The sequence below is a fragment of the Zea mays genome, chromosome 2 (assembly GCF_902167145.1).
Source record: "Zea mays cultivar B73 chromosome 2, Zm-B73-REFERENCE-NAM-5.0, whole genome shotgun sequence".
NCBI classification, from domain to species: domain Eukaryota; kingdom Viridiplantae; phylum Streptophyta; class Magnoliopsida; order Poales; family Poaceae; genus Zea; species Zea mays.
The window spans coordinates 87,120,445-87,138,039 of NC_050097.1; the positions used below are offsets into that span (position 1 = coordinate 87,120,445).

A 17,595-nucleotide genomic window follows, 5' to 3' on the forward strand; every position below is an offset into this window, starting at 1 on the left:
TCATCCTCCCACTAATCCTTTCATCCCTCCCCCTAATCCCCCACCATGGCTATAAATAGAGGGGCAAGGGCCTCCTCTCATCCCACCCCAAGCATTTCATGGCAACTCCCTTCCCCCCCACACGCCCACTCCCACTCCACTTCCCACACAAGCACACACTAGCACAAGGATCGTTCGGTCGTTCTTCGATCGTTCGTCCACCTGTTCTTAGTTTGTTCGTTCGTTCGTCCGATCGTTTATGGTTCGTTCGTCTGTTCGTCCGATTGTTCGATCGTTCGTCCGTTCATCCAAATAATCTTTTTCCTGCCGTTATGCTGCCGAAATTTCGATCGTTCGTTCGTTCGATCATTCGATCGTTCGTTCATAGTTCCTATTCATCGTTCATCGTTCGTTCACCATCACTATTCACTGTCACTATTCATCGTTACTATTCATTGTTACTATTCATCGATCATCTGATTACCCCAAATTTCAACTACTCATCCGTTATGCTAACCAGTCCACCTAAGACCAGCCAGACCCATATTCCAGTCATACAAACTCCGGTGACTGTGATTTTCCTTCCAGTAGAGAACTTCCCATCTGGTCACCCATCCCAGATTTCTCCAAGTTGAGCACACTTAACTTTGGGATTCTTTCAAGCCAAACTTCCAAAAAGAAAGGCAAACCATGTTTGTATGGATACGTCTTCAATCCTATAAAATCTGGCCTAAGATACCACAACCCACTCGGACCAAAATACCACAACATTCCAGCTATTTGGGTCCCGCCTTACTGTTGTCTGATGAGACACAGTAGGTAGGAACAGTTTCCACCAACATAAACCTCTGCCCAAGAAAAGCCCAAAAAAATTTCCTCGCACCCCGCTCAAAAATACATTTGTATTTTGATTTTCCAAATATCTCTAAATATTCAAATTCTAGAATATTCCTTTCCTTTTCTTTTTCTCCCTATGATTATAAAATCCAAAACTCCTCCATCCAAACTCAGATTTCAGTCATTCTTGTTTCTAAAATTCTTGTCAAACTATTCCCTATCCAACCATGTCATCCCTTAAGCATGGTTTATATTCTAGAAAACTCCCAAAATACTCTTGTCCCATATTCTGCCTATAACTCTCTTGTCCATTCTAAGTCAGACGATTCTTTCGTCACTATTCTCACCAATAGTGAACTTCACTGAGCTACATCACATACACCCAGCTATAAATACACCCAGCTACCCTCTCCCACTCCACACACTCAACACCCTCAGCCAAGGCAAACACCCACCCACTCAGTTACTCCGCTCTGCCGGCTACACGCACAGTGTCGCTTTGCCTCCAGTCCACCCTCCTGGTAAGCACCTCCGCTCCACCACTAGTAGTACCTCAACACCACATGACACATATTCTACTCAAGACTCTGCCCATCCATATATCGCTATTCTGACCACTATATTAAATATTTGTTGGTATACTTGTTGGTTTGTATGTTTGCTTGTTCATGTTGCATAGTTATCGGAGCGTTCGTGCCGTCTCGTGGAGGCCAGATCTGCAAGTCTACGCCAGGCAGTGGAGCTAGAAGCCAGTTCCGCGAGCTCCCCTTCCCCCTTCGCCGGATAAGCACGGCAAGCTCACTGGATCCCTTTGATGCATAAATTACCTATGCTTTTACAACCACAACCCTCAGCCTGTTATTTTATGCATGATATGATTTTGAGACAAGTTATTATGGCCACCCAGCCGCTTGCCGCAATCAATACTTGATATATTTGTTACAAATGATTTGAGAAAAGGTGTGAAGTTTTCAAAAGAAAATGCTTTTCAAAATGTGTATGATGAAGGGTTTCCACCCTTATCACCTTTGAGTAGGGATGATCAGGGACTCCCTGGTTTTGGGGAGGGCCTAAGGTGATGGCTCAGCTGGTTTAGGTGTGAGCAGAAGGATTGTCCCCTCATATAGGGACCGGTTTGTCATCCTTCACTACCTGTACTCATGATAAGTACAACCACTTGAGACTGTGTGGGCAGTCACTCAATCTAAACTCGTACGGTCCAACCCTAGGGTTATGAAGGCTGGGGAGCACCGGGAGGATAAGGAGGGGGAATGTTTTGTCCGGTTTGGGCATGGCGGTGGCCTGACTCCTTCCGGTATAACCGTTAAGGTTAGGACGTGCGAGGAAAGAAAGAGATTCGCCATTCGGGTCTCACGACGGTGAGATCGCAGAAACCGGACTAGTGGGTAAAGTGTACACCTCTGCGCAGAGTTTGAAAACCTATTCGAATAGTCTGTGTCCACTGGAATGGACGAGTCTGGTGTGGTATGGCAATTAGTGTTTTGTTTTCCAAAAAAAAGAAAGTGCTTTTGAGAAAAATGGTTTTTTTAAAAGGACCGGCGGTTGAGCCGTGAGCTATGGTGGACGGGAAGTCCAGTAGCTGTTTTTGAAAATGAAAACCAGTGGGAAACTGCTGAGATACCTGGATGGTTTAGTCCAGGGGATTTTATTCTATATTGAAAAACTTCCTGCTCCTTTGGGAGAGGATGCGCTTTGAAAAATACAAAATGTTTTACAAAACAACCCTGCATAAAATATTGTTGTTTCTGCAAAATATCATGAGCTCCACATATTCCATGCATTATATCTGATTTCCCCATTCCGCGGGTGAAGGTGGGTTGCTGAGTACGTTTGTACTCACCCTTGCTTATTTGTTGTTTTTCAGAAAAAGGAGATCGGGTAAGAGTTACGGCTGTTCCCAACCTTGCCTGTGGCTGTTGGACCGCTGATTTGCTTCGCTGCGTATATCGGGCTGCTTCAGCCCCACTCTGATGATATGTCCCGAGTTATGGACCAACTCTTAAAGTTGATCGCCACCTTTATAGGTTTGCTTCGTTTAAGCAGATCTGGAATCATCTGTTGTATAAATGTGTTTACTAGCCTCCTGGGACTAGTAATTGTATCACATTTGAGTCCCAGAGGATTGGGGCGCTTCAGTGGAGTACGTTCGTTTCATGTTCAAACATACATTCCAGTTACATAATAAAAATTTGACGTTCTTTTCTCTTATGTCTTTGTGTGTAGGATGCAAAGATTCTTCGAAGGAACTTTGTGATTGATATGTTAAGTTATAAGGACAATCCATGCCGATATGTCATCCCTGCAAACATACAATAGGGACTTATCAATATCGCTAAAAATGATTAGATTAGTGTATGGTTGTCAACACATTTGTCTGTTATTAAAAATTATATACTGACTCTTTAGAAATAATTTGTGCGATATTGGTAATGTTCGCCACATGGATTTTACATATCATAGTGATGTTTGTCGTTCTGTATCTATGTTTCATACAAATTTTTTACTCCCGTGACAACGCACGGGCACGAACCTATTTGTGTAGAAGTCTCTTCTTTTTGTTTAGGTTTGGTCTGTCTTGTGTTTTGGTGTCCTTTTGTATATCTTGTATCATATTTGGATGGTAAAAATGTCATCCTAGATGTATAATATGAATTGACTAGATGTTTTCTCAAGGAAATGACCAAGTGTCATCCTAAAAGTGTCATCCTAGATGTACTGGATGTATTGCCTAATTGTCATCCGACATATATCTTCTCAACATTCTTGAAATGATTTGACTAGAATTGTCACATATGAAAGTTCCCTATCGTCATGACTGTTTTTTAGGAGTACATGCGCCTCTTGCTTGCTGCTCAATATCTATCTCGGGTGTCATAATGTCATGATCATATGTGTCCTTCATGCTGGCTGATAAAATTTATATATATGATCATAAATGGATTATAAAACTTTTTCTCTTAACAATATAGCATATATTTATACATAAGTTACCATAATATTATATATTCCCAATACAATGTACGGTTACTCACCTAATTATCTTTTAACTATATTTTAATATAGGAGAAAATCCCTTCAATGCCATTCAAATTTATACTAATCCTTTCAATGCCATCAGAATTTATAGCTTCCCTTCAATGCCATCAAATTAAAATTTTAATCCGTTGAATGCCATTACCGTTAGTTTGGAGCTAACACCGTTAGTTCAATTTAAAGTCAATCTCTCCAATGGCACTAAAATCTATACTGATCCCTTCAATGCCATTAGAAATTGGTTCGATTTATTTGGGGTTTAAAAATTGCAGAATCAAAAAATATGGATCAGATTTTTAAAATTCCACAATTTTTAAAAACTTCAGCACATACTTAAGTTTTTAAAAATAAACTGATATATCGAAGTAATTTTGGGGTTTAAAAAAAGTATGTACTTAAGTTTTTAAAAATCCTGGAATTTTAAAAATCTGATCCATATTTTTTGATTTTGGAATTTTTAAACTCTAAATATATCGAACCAATTTCTAGTGGCATTGAAGGGATCAATATAGATTTTAATGGCATTGGAGAGATTGATTTTAAATTGAACTAACGGCGTTAACTCTAAACTAACGGTAATGACATTCAAGGGATTAAAATTTAAATTTAATGACATTGAAAGAAAGCTATAAATTCTGATAGCATTGAAGAGATAGTATGAGATTTTCTCTTAATATAGAGAATCAAAGTTATATCAAACGGTATTTTAACGGTCTCCCCTACCTCTCTAGACAACCGAAACAGCCCTCCCTACCGAAACAGCTTCTCATGTTGTACATGCCCTAAAACTGATTGCACATCGGTCGTTGAATAAAAGGGCAATCATCTCAGCGCAGAGCTCGAGCCCGCAGCCTGCCATCACCTACCAAATCCGGCGGGCGTCCAGCGGATCTCCATCTGGTCGGCGTGGATCGGATCTTCGGTGGTGTTTCTCGTCTTCACGGCGATTAGTGGCGGCGAGCCGACCACGTCCCCGCAGCAGCAGTCAGCGGCGGCTTGACGCGGTCGGACGGGTACCTCTAGTTGGCATCAGCGAGTGGGCGCGGGGCGCCGCAAGTCTCACCGTCCGCTGGTGTAGAGGCCCCGAGTCTCGGCGCTATGGAGTGTAGGCCGCGTGTCTCCGCTTAGGGAGGGCCAGGGGTCAACAAAGGGACTTGTCAAGTGACAACATCGCGGCCTTCGGGTGTTGGAGGTGTCCGGCCTGTTGGTGCCGTACCACAGGATTGGTTCATTATTTGTGGGAGATCTATATTTGTCTTACCATTCTGTTCCCGCTTCTAGTCCCCAAATCTTCACGGGCTTTGCCAGATCGCTGGCCATCTCCTTGGCAGCCGCTTCCGCTGTCGCCAGCCATCACCAACCTGCGCCTCATAGTGGAGCCCAGGAAAGGCGGTGGGACTGAGCGAGGGAAGAGGAGATGACTAGCTTGTCGATCACGGTGATGACGCTGAACCTGCATGAAGGCGAACAGCCGAGCGAGAGCCCCAACAGCTGGGAGAAGCGCCGGGACATCTGCGTCAGCGTCATCACCAGCTACTCTCCCACCATCCTTTGCACCCAGCAAGGTAATTGGTGGTGATATAAATCATGGGATCCTGGGCTATCCCGTCTGTTGTTCTCAATTGATTGGTTGGAAAACGCAAGTAGCTACTGATTTTCTGTGTTTTCTTGTTAGATGTAAGTAGTGCTGTCGCCCCAGACTAGGGATGAAACTGAACTTGCTGCCTGCTAGTCTGAGCTATGATTTATAGTTCAGTTCTTTTACGCCCTATTGGCAAATATGTGTTCTACCTGGATTGGTCAATTCTATTGTCTCTAGGAATTTTTCACTCGATTAAGTTCTGGAGTTGTTAATTCTTATGAGTGGGATTGTAGTTCTTGAATTTGTGTTCCACTCCTGCATGGTTGCTAATTCCTGGCTGGTTTCAGATCTAGCCTGCACCAAATCGCTTGGGAGCAAGTGAGCAACTCCAAGGGATATCCTAAATGGATCCCGATCCTCAGATTTAGGAGGTTTGGAGCTAAAAACAGGCTCAAACAGTTCCCAAAGACGGTCTAAAAAATTTAGATATCCCAACTCCAGATATCCCTCTCACCACTTGGTGGGAGCAAAGTTTGCTCCCAATCCACTGTGGGGCCAGCTTCCCCGCACCTTATGCACCGAAGTCATGCTCTCTGCTCCTGCAGACCACAGCATTGTGGAATGATGCTGCCCTTCCAACGTGGTCCTGAGCATCCTTATCTGGCAATCATTAAGGAGCAATACTAGTCTATTGTTCTGTCAAAATTATTGCAGTGTAGTGAATGCATCTGCAGTCTCTTGGATTGAATAGTGAGCAATACTAGTCTGTTAGATTGAGCAATGCCTATCTCGTCTGCAGTGTATCGAATCTCTGTTCACTGATTCTGGTCTCATTTTTATCGTATTTGTAGTGAATGGTGTTTTCTTTTCTTTTGTTTATCAACGGAAATGATCGTACACTTTCAATTAATCCCTTTAGAGTTGGTAGTTTGCCTATGTGGCAAAAAATTGGAATATAGGGAGCCAGATATGGAGAATACACCGGAGAGGAGATGCGTGTTGGAGCCAGAATATTGGATAAGACTTTCTAAGGACATAGAGAACAATTTTTTAAACTCACCTGGAGATGCTCTAAATGGATTTGTTTTTGTTTGTTGTCATAAGTCAAATTTTCTGTGTGTTTCTGTAGGTTTTTATTTTTGTTTGTAGGTTAAAAATAGTGGGTTTGGTATGCAGGCTTAAGATGGCAACTGGACTACCTACAACAGTGCTTGCCGGGTAATTCATCCACTCCACACTGTTTTCTACTCATCTTTGCCTGCTGTCTTGACTACTGTTTGATAATAGTGATGCAACTTATGCATAACTAGAAAAGACACCCTGTGTGTTGCAGCAGTTGTTAGAAATAAATTGTTGCATGCATAGGTTAGACCTATCCAGATCTACTCGGAACCAGCCAAGCTAATGGAAGAACCCATAGAAAAAGGATAATAAAATATTATAGAGCGCGTTATAGTAGGATGTGATGTCCAAACCATGGTTTTTGAGGCCCTGTGGTGAGGCGCGGCACCCGACCCTCCCTGACAATGCCTAGGTGTTTATGTTGGATGCCTAGGCGACACCATACTCACATTTTAGGCGTCATAAAGGTGTTATGTAGACTAGAGTTTTAGATACTAGTGCAGCACATATATGCCTTGTTTGTTCTCAATTCTTGAGCCTAACACATACTAGTGCAGCTAAGACAGAGTACACACACTATTCCAGCTAAGAGCAGAGTACACTCACCAGTCCGTGAGCAAAGGCAGAGCAAAGAGTACAAAAGCGGCAGGTGGTTGGGAGATTTGGGAGACCAGAGCAGATGAGGTGGCAGGCAGCTAGGAGATTCAGGAGACCAGAACAGATGAGGTGGCAGAGGGCTGGGGGATTTGGGGGACTAGAACAGAGGAGGTGGTAGGGGGCGTACACACTTACTAGGCAGACAAGCAGCAGGTGTGGACCGGCGACGGTGATGGCGAGAGTCTCGAAGCGGGCAGGCAGGTGTGGTGCGACGGGCCGACGACCTCGGGCATTTAGGCTGGTGAGCAGCAGGTTGTGACAGCGACCCAGAGGAGCAGCTTGGCAGAGATTTAGGGTGTGTCTGGTTCGACGTACAAGAATGGATGGAAGGGGACAACCACATTTTCTATAGTGTTTGGATGAGAGTCACACGGGGGCGAGGTGAACACCGGAGCAATTTTTGATGGCGTCGTGATCCCAAAAAATCGAGAGGACGGTGTCACCTCCGCCTCATCCTACTTTGACCTCAAACCAAACACATCCTTAGAGCCGCAATCGCTGCTCAGAGCTCCTGGTCCACCCGCTGCCTTCACCTTTCTCCGTGAAGTTGCGCGCACCTGCACTAGATGTCTCCGACCGGTCTTTTTCCTGCTTGAATAGCATATATGTGGCAATGCTCACACTTTTCCCTTGTAGCACGGATCATAGTCACAATGTTTTCAGGTCGACAGGGTCGAGGTACAGCCGTACAGGATCGTGGAACATGGTATGCTACTTGAAAGATGATTTTACACTTTGGGTAAAAAATGAACCCGCGAATCTGGGTCGGGGTCAACGAACTTGGGTCAAGGATCAAAGGCATCAAACCTGTGTGACTATGGCATGGATGACTCCACCAAATTTTCATGCTCAACACCCTACGCAGATTTGTTTCTGGCGTCAGCCACTGTCTTATAGGCATCCACCTGACACCATTCCCCGCATAGGCGATGCCTAATCGTGTAAGGCGGAGCCATATGCATGGAGGTCTTGGCGACATCGACACCCAGCACTCGTAGCATGCCTTGTTGCCCAGGTGACGACTAGGCGAAGGCTCATAAACCATGGTCCAAACAAATAGTATCCCGTGGATAACTTGCATTTGGTGATAAAAATTAGTAATTGCACTTAGTGGACATGATGGTGGATAGCTTTTGCACTTAGTGGATGATGATGTGGACGACTTGCATGGGTGTTGATGTGGATGACTTGCATGAAAACATTAAAATGTTAGTGGCTGGTGTGTATCGCATGAAGATTAGTAATTGCACTTAGTGGGGGTGATGTGGATGTCTTGCAGAAGAGAATGAGAATTGAAATGTTAGTCGATTGTGTGGTTGGCTGTTACATGAAGAAATAGACTATCATAAATGCATCCTTAGTGCGGATGTGTCTTATAAGAGCATATATATACTCTTCAATCATAATTGTACTTGTATTAACTTGCCTTTAGAAAGGTTTGCCCTGTTTTTTCGCCAACCTATTAGTGCTAAATCATCACGAGTAAAAAATACAGGTTAAATATTCCCCTATTGATTTGTAGAAATTAAGATCTTTGTAGTCCTTAGTATCATTGTTTTAGCTCTATTTTGACGGCGTGGAAGAAATCACACATAGAGGCAGCTGGCGTGCGCGCTAGAAGTAGCACAGAGCCACAGAGGAGATCACACACGTGTAGGGCGTCACGAGGTGGGTGACAGCGCGGTTGTCGAGTCGGTGGCATGCCCTATAACTAGGGCATTGGAAGGAGGCAGAAGGGGACCTAGATTCATTATACCATGTAAACATTGGGAAATCACCTCACACCCTTTGGGGGGGGGTGCAACTCATGTTAGAGTAAAACTTTGTCTCTAGTAGGTCTAGTAGGGAGTACTGAATGGATAGTCAGGTAAGCAGCATCCTTGTTATCAAATCCTCTATAAATACTGTTACCCTACCCCACCGTCCTTTGCCAGTGACAGAAGATTTTTGTATTTCTGTTTAGTCCAGAAACAAGTACTAGTTTACACTCTGTTAGACAGATACAAGTTTATAAGCATACAGTGTTGGCGCTTAAAAGAGAATGGGTTTTATAATCATTAGTTGATCAACATGTATCAAGAAATTGAATGAACATGTTTTTGCTATCATCTAGGTTATGAACAGTTTGGAATCTCAAGAAAAGGCTCACAGGACAACACTGATGAATACTGCACAATATTCTATGAAAAGGAGAAGGTTTCACATCTCTGGCTAATCATTTCTGTACACTCTTCACTAATTATCTCATTGCACTTTTAAAACATATCCATCCTTTTATATGTAATCCCAAATGTTGAAAGAAACAATAATGTATACATTTAGATGATACTGACTTCCATGCATTTATTGAAGGTGGAGCTTACTGAAGGTGGCACTTTTTGGTTGTCGGAATCACCATCGGTTCCAGGAAGCATTTCATGGGGAGCAAAGGCACCCTGCATTGCAACATGGGCAATATCCTGTAATGTGATTCTTTTTCTTGCTCTTTATTGTTCTATTGTTTTCTTAGTATCTTGATGGCAGTGAAGATTGTTGCCTTAACATGATGTACACACGTTTCAACTCAAAAGACTAGAACCACCTGGATTCAGTTTCCAGATCGTAAATACAAATCTTGATGAAGTTAGCCCTCGTGCTCGACGAAGAAGTGCTTTACTTACATGGCAACATATAGCATCGCTGCCACCCAATTTGCCTGTTATCTATTGTGGAGGCTTCAATACACAGAAGGAATCTATGACTGGGCGGTTTTTGCTTGGCAGATCCAGGTAATAACTTGGTGGAGGATTTAAATTTATGTTCAAATTAACATGTCATTTCACATATAGCCATTTTAAATATGTTCTGCACGGATTTTATTTTTATTCTGTTATTCGTGTATGTTCAAACCAGCCTTTGAGGTAAAACTACAAATAGGAAGTACATTTGTTTAATTTAGGAAAAAAAACATACCTTTTCCCCTTGCATCAATTACCAACAGTTTGTGAACAAGCCCTATCCCTGCAATGCAACCATAAATGTTTGATACTATCATACTACATCATTGAACTGTTTGATTAACACATTTGATCTTCTTTATCTTCTTGCTCAAGAGAGGAAAGGTTGTGATTGAATGGATGGGTGACTATTTACTGTCTGAAAATGTTTCAGTCTTCTTGGAGAATGGGTTTGTCACCCTCCACATTTTTCAATTGTGCATTGATCAATGTTGGAATGTGAACCCTAACCCTAACAGGGGTTGGGTGGTGTATTAATAGACTTGAGTACTGGGCCAGGCCCATTACAGAGGGGCGAGACAATAATTACATAGGGAAAAACCCCAAACCCTAAACGGGTATTCTAACACCCCCCGCAGTCACAACTCTATCCTGTACAGATGTTGAGACTGGAGCGAAAGTCTAAAAATACACTCGACGGTAACCCTTTGGTGAAGATGTCAGCGAATTGCAGCGTGGTGGGGACGCTGAGAACCCGAACGTCACCGGCAGCGACACGCTCGCGGACGAAGTGCAGGTCAATCTCCACGTGCTTCGTGCGCTGATGCTGCACGGGATTGGTGGAGAGGTAGACCGTGCTGACGTTGTCGCAGTAGACGAGGGTGGCACGCTGAAGGGGACTGTGGAGCTCGTGGAGGAGTTGTCGTAGCCAGGAGGCCTCTGCCACGCCGTTGGCCACGGCGCGGTACTCGGCCTCAGCGCTGGAGCGAGAGACGACGGGCTGCCGTTTGGCGGCCCAAGAGACGAGGTTGGCGCCCAGGAACACGGCGTAACCGGAGGTGGACTGGCGCGTGTCGGGATAGCCAGCCCAGTCAGCGTCGGTGTAGACCACGAGTTCTGACGTCGGGGATGGTCGCAGTAGGAGGCCATAGTCGAGGGAGCCACGGAGGTAGCGCAGTATCCGCTTGAGAGCGGTGAGGTGGGGCTCCCGCGGAGTGTGCATATGTAGGCACACCTGCTGGACGGCGTAGGCGATGTCGGGCCTGGAGAAGGTGAGGTACTGGAGCGCGCCGGTCAGGCTCCGGTAGGACGTCGCATCGGCGACTGGAGGCCCGTCGACCTCAGAGAGCTTTGCCTGAGTGTCGACAGGCATGGAGCAGGGCTTGCAGTCAGACATGCCAGCCCGCTCCAGGATGTCGATGGCGTATTGGCGCTGGTGGAGGAAGAGACCCTGAGGCCGGCGCTCGGCGGTGATGCCGAGGAAGTGGTGGAGGGGCCCCAGGTCCTTCATCGCGAACTCCCGCTGAAGGGCGACGATCGTGCGCTGTAGAAGGTCGGCGGTGGATGCCGTGAGCACAATGTCGTCGACGTAGAGTAGGAGGTAGACGGTGTCGTCGCCACGCCGGTAGATGAACAGGGACATGTCCGACTTGGCCTTGACGAAGCCGATGGAGGCCAAGTAGGAGGCGAAGCGACTGTACCATGCCCGCGGCGCCTGCTTGAGGCTGTACAGGGATCGGTTCAGCCGGCAGGCCAGATCCGGACGATCGGCGTCGACGAAGCCGGTGGGCTGGCTGCAGTAAACAGTCTCCGTCAGAGTGCCATGGAGGAAGGCATTCTTGACGTCAAGCTGATGGATCGCCCAGTCGCGGAAGAGGGAGAGGGAGAGGACGACGCAGACAGTGGCGAATTTGATGACGGGGCTGAAGGTCTCGTCGTAGTCTACTCCGGGGCGCTGGGTGAAGCCCCGAAGGACCCAACAGGCCTTGTAGCGGTCGAGGGAGCCGTCCAAGGTCAGCTTGTGGCGAAATAGCCACTTGCCGGTGACCACGTTGGTGCCTGGTGGACACGGCACCAGGTCCCAGGTGTGGTTGGCCAAGAGGGCCGCGTACTTCTCCTCCATAGCACGACGCCAATGTGGGTCGGCGAGGGCAGCGCGAAGTCGCGAACGGAGGAGGGCACAGGGGATGCGTCCGGAGGAGTGCAGGTCGTATCCGCTGCCAGGATCAGCCAGTCGACGGGGCGAAGAACGCCAGCGGCGCGCCGAGTCACCATCGGGTGGACGTGCCCGGGGTCACGGTGGATGGCGACCGGGTGGTACAAGGACGGCTCGGAGCGGGCCGCCGGAACGTCGGGAGCGGCGGGTATGGCCGGCTCGCGGCGGTGATAGACGACGGCGGGGTCGGCAAAGCGGGCCGTGCTCGTCGACGGGCCCGAGTCGGTAGGCGCCGAGGTGGCTGCGACAGTGGTAGACGAGCGCGGGGTCGGCGAAGCGAGTCGGGGTCGACGGGGCCGCGTGTGGCGCGGGAATGGGCGTGAGCGGTGGCGTCGTGGCCGCACGAGGTACGGGTAACGGCGCAAGGCGGGGCGTCGGGGGTGGGGGGGGGAACCGGATCAGACTCGAGGAGTGAGTCGAGATCGGTGGGTGGGGTGGAGCCTGCAAGGTGAAACACATCTTCATCGAAGATGACGTGATGATAGATGATGCGGTGGGAGGTGAGGTCCAGGCACCGATACCCTTTGTGGTCAGGGGAGTAGCCGAGGAAGAGGCAGCGAGTGGAGCGAGGAGAAAGCTTGTTAGGGGCGGTAGCGGAAGTGTTAGGGTAGCAGGCACAGCCGAACACACGCAGGTGGTCGTAGGAAGGGGCTGTGCCGTACAGGGCAAAGTGAGGTGTAGGGTGGCTCACCGCCTTCGAGGGAAGACAGTTGAGGAGATGCGTGGCAGTATGAAGGGCCACTGCCCAGTAGGTGGCAGGGAGAGACGCCTGAAAGAGAAGGCAACGGATCATGTTGGTGGTGGTGCGAATCATGCGCTCGGCCCGGCCGTTCTGAGCAGAGGTGTAGGGACACGAGAGACGCAACTGGACGCCGTGAGTGAGGAAGAAAGAACGGGAGGCGTTGTTGTCGAACTCACGGCCATTGTCGCACTGCAGGGCACGAACCGGGCGCCGAAACTGGGTGGATACCCAGGCGAAGAAGTGAGTGAGGGTGGTAAACGTGTCGGACTTCAGCCGAAGGGGGAAAGTCCAAAGGAAATGGGAGTAGTCGTCCAGAATGACCAGGTAGTATTTGTAGCCAGAGAGGCTAAGGACAGGAGACGTCCAGAGATCACAGTGGACAAGATCAAAGGCCTGAACAGCCCTAGACGTGGAAGTGGAAAAGGAAGACGGGAGTGACGACCGAGCTGACAAGAATGACAGAGGCGCTCAGAAGAGCCCCGAGTATAGGATATGTCTGAGTGGCCGGCAAGCTGGGACATGACGTCGGGTCCAGGGTGCTCGAGGCGACGGTGCCAAATGGCGGAGGAGGTGGTGGTAGTAGCAAGAGCATGTGATGTGGTGGTAGTAGTAAGGGCAGGAGATGAGGCTACTCTGGTGTGGGGAGTGGAGGGCAAGTGAAGAGAATAGAGGGGGCCGGAGCTGTCACAGCGAGCGAGCATAGTATGTGTGGGAAGGTGGCGTATGGTGAGACCCCAAGGGTCAAACTCCATAGAGCATTGGCTGTTACTAGTGAAGCGACGAACCGAGAGGAGGGGATGAGTCAGTCCGGGAGCAACAAGGACGTCGTTAAGGCAGAATGGTCCTGGAAGAACTGATGCACCTACTGAGGTGACCGGAAGGGTGGAACCGTTGCCAGCGACGATGGAGGAAGGATGTGGGGTGTGGTGGATGGGAGTGGAATAACGAACTTGTTGTGGGGGTAGTGTGGAAGGAGGCCCCGGAGTCAACCACCCAATCGGTGGTGGGAGGGGGAGGTGGTGGTGGCGAAGGTACGGTGTGAGCGGAGAGGGCTAAAGAAGGTGCCCCGATAGAGGCGCTAGGGAGGGAGGGAGATGACACGAGCTCGATCGCTAGGGAGGCGATCGCAGCACATGGGAAGACAAGCGGTCCAGGCACGTGACGGCCCGCCTGAGGGCGGATCTCGACGCAGTCCTGGAGAATAGGGTTCCAGACTGGATCGAAGGACACGGACATGCCCCAGATGAGCTGGCCGTTGTGGAGGGCACACACATTCACAGGAACGGCGGGCGAGGTAAAACTCATGAATGGCGGGGGTGACACCATGGGATCAGTGTGGGTGGGGACAACACTGGTAGGAGAAGCGCAACTGCACGAGTAGCGAGGAGAGCCGTCCAGAAGGGCGCGCGCAGCCACTAGGATCGAGTCGGGCGGCGTGGCTGGGAGTTGGGGTCGATGGCGCCCGACAGCAGGGAACGGCCCCGGTGGCGTGGCTGGGAGCAGAAGAGGAGGCCACGGCGGGGAGGTGGCCAGGACGGAGCTACGCGCCGAGCGGGGGCAGTGCGCCGTCGGCAGAGGACCCGCGACCAGCAGAGGGGCGGCGGATGGCCGTCCGGCGGCGCGGCGTTGCTGGCGCTGTCCGCCAGAGAGGGGCAGGACAGGTGCGGTGTCCTCGGCTGGTCGGGCTTCGCGTCGGGCTCCTGGCTTCAAGGCACGTCGGGGCGGTGCTGCTCGGCTTCAAGGGCGCGCAGGCGCGGCCGTGGCCGAGGTGTCAAGTCGCTTGGCGGCTGCGCGCGAGGTCGACCGAGGCAGGGCGTGCAGGGGTGCGCACGACGCGGGTCTTGGGCGCGCGGCTCGGTCGGTCCTCCTGTGCGCGCGAGCAAGGGCGCTCGGGTTTGGTCGGCGTGGTCGAGGCGGAGCGATGCACTGACAGGGGGCGAGCTGCGCCGAGCGCCTGGACAACGGAGGCAGGCAGAGTTCGCCCCGGTGGCTAGAGCTGCTGGGGGAGGGAGAACGACGGCCACGACAGCGGCAGGTGGCCGGATTTGAAGACGAGGAAGCAGCGCCTGAGGAAGAATGCCCTTGCACGCGAGCAGAGGGAGAGGGCACAGGAGCACGCCTGCAGCCGGAGTTGAAGAAGGCCGATGCCGGGGAAGCAGTGCCGGTAGGATGGCAGAGGCGCGGCCAGGTGTGTCGCCGGCGCAGGGAAGGGAGGAGAGAGAGAGCGGCGGGGTGGGCGGCTGGGGTTGGCGGCGCCCGAGAGGGAGATGGGGGCTGGAAAAAAATTAAGTTGGCTCTGGTACCATGTTGGAATGTGAACCCTAACCCTAACAGGGGTTGGGTGGTGTATTAATAGACTTGAGTACTGGGCCAGGCCCATTACAGAGGGGCGAGACAATAATTACATATGGAAAAACCCCAAACCCTAAACGGGTATTCTAACAATCAATACTTACTGCGGACTGAGTAGGTGCTGTTGCTCCATTTGGGATTTTAAATTACCTTTTTGAACTGTTTTTTTTGGATCCATAGGTAAGTTGACCCAATGAACCATATCGTCAGGGTCTCGAAAACACCTCTTGGGCTATTACTAAGTATGTTCCATTAGATGTTTATTGGAATCTAACCATTTGATAGGAGCTGTAAATATAAACTTATCAATAACACTTTTATGTGACCTAAACCCTAAACCACATCTGAATACTATTTGCTACTTATATAGTCGCATGCATCGTGTGCGTGTGCATTTGTGCGTGCGTGTTTTTATATATTTAATATGTATCTCCGTGTTTCAGTGAAATAACTGAGCAATTTCCTTCAGTACTTCAGTTGACTCAGTTCTTGGTTATGTTGTTACAGAGAACATGGTGTTGTTGGTGATATGAGAGATGCTTGGCCAAATGCTCGAGTGCGAAAAAATGTTTCACTAATACACACATATCATGGATTTAAAGGCAAGATTCACTAACATTGTCAATTCATTCTTTTCCTCAATTCCAAGTTCTATTTTGGCTTAATACATGCAAAATTTTCATAGAAATTTTTACAGTGGAAACTGGAAAAGAAGACATAAATGAAGTAGCATGATGACTTTGTACTAATATGCTCCATGGGCGAATATTGAAATCCGTCCACTATAACTAGTTACCTTTTTAGTTATACCTGCCTTTCTTTTTAGTTGCTTATCCTAGTATCAATTTTAGCAATCTTATACCAAATAAATGTTCTGTTGCAGGGGAGAAACAAGGTGCCCTGGAATTTCTTAAATTGATATTTAGAGCTCTTTGCCTCTGCTGGGATCGACAGACACAGGACTTGCATATCGACTGGATCTTGTTTAGAGGACGCCCATTGGTTCCTGCACTTTGTGAGGTCATTAATGACAATATAGATGGTGTTTATCCGTCGTCGCACTTCCCTATCTTTGCCGAGTTTTTGCTTCCACGCTCAGTCCGCCTAGCTGAGACACCTTCATAGCTATTGTGTCAATTTTCTGTTCTATTTTTCCCAATCTTATTTTGATTACGGCTGATTGTTTCTTTCGACCACTTCACCATGATCTTGCGGTAACCCCCCTTTACAACCATTGTTGGGTTTCTTTCTGTTATCCCATTCCGCAAAACAAGACAATGCACATGTGCATCCTTGTATGTTTCCTGTCACTAGTCCCTATTATGTGTTCGCCTTAGCTTTGTTATCTTCTTAAAGTTCACTTTTTCCTTATGTCATTGATTTTTAGACTGTCATATATACCGTGTATATATATGGTATGAATATGTTGTCATGTATAGTCGGCCGATCCTTGTATATGTTATACCGTTATATATGAAGTGTGTATAGAGATATTGGGAGATTTCATTTGGTTCTGTTTCCATAAACCATGAGATCTCTCCTCTCTTTATATATATATCTTTATATATATAGGGCAGATTTATATCACCCTGACCAACCAGGGTGCTCACTTGTTCGCTCGACGCGCTCCGCCCGCAGTGCGGCTCCCCCGCGCTCGTTCAACAAAGCTGACCGAGCCAGCTTACCCAGTGGGTTAACTGAGCCGCCCTTGTGCCTGCCGAGCGGACCGACCAAGCTGTCCCTCGCTCAAGAGCAGAGCCAACTTGTCTAAAATGACTTAATGTTTTTGAATGACTTAATGTGCCTAAAATAACTTAAATGTTATATAGTCTTTGGAATGATTTAAAGTTGCATAAAATGACTTAAATGTTGTTTGTATGCTAGAATGATTTAATATTTTTTTTGGAATGATTGGACCAATAATATAAGAAATGTCTGAGAAAACTCAGAAAAAATGGTTGAAACAATAAATAACGTTTTCTGAAAAACAACTTAATGTTTATGTTACCTAAACTTTGGAATAACTTAAAATTGTCTAGAACAACTTAAATGTTGTATGGACGTTATAATGATTTAATATTTTTTGAAAGGACTTAATATTTTCTATAATGAATGAACTAATAACATAAGAAATGTTTTAGAAAACCTAGAAAAATGGTTAAAAACAATAATAACTTATTGTTTTTCTAAAAATTACTTAGTATTTATGTTACCTAGACTTTGCAATGACTTAAAATTATCTAGAAATGACTTAAATGTTGTCTGGACGCTAGAATGACTTAATATTTTCTATAATGACTGAACCCATAACATAAGAAATACCTGAGAAACCCCATAA

At 47.6% G+C, this 17,595-nt stretch overlaps 1 protein-coding gene across 3 annotated transcripts; it reads left to right on the forward strand.

Annotated features, from left to right (window-relative positions):
- Positions 1-3,849: 3,849 nt before the first annotated feature.
- On the forward strand, positions 3,850-16,806 carry LOC100277740 (uncharacterized). Of its 3 annotated transcripts, none has more exons than XM_020547622.3 (7): positions 3,850-5,435; positions 6,629-7,937; positions 9,345-9,427; positions 9,584-9,685; positions 9,787-9,999; positions 15,765-15,859; positions 16,141-16,806. In XM_020547622.3, exons 2-7 carry the CDS (start codon positions 7,845-7,847, stop codon positions 16,380-16,382), a joined length of 828 nt encoding a protein of 275 aa, XP_020403211.1. In that variant the 5' UTR covers positions 3,850-5,435; positions 6,629-7,844; the 3' UTR covers positions 16,383-16,806. The 3 variants fall into 3 exon arrangements, with proteins under 3 accessions (XP_020403211.1, XP_020403210.1, NP_001144704.2); NM_001151232.2 differs by having other exon boundaries at positions 4,747-5,435; positions 6,629-6,670; positions 9,785-9,999; positions 16,141-16,719; XM_020547621.3 differs by lacking the exon at positions 6,629-7,937 and having other exon boundaries at positions 9,785-9,999.
- The last annotated feature ends 789 nt before the right edge of the window (positions 16,807-17,595 follow it).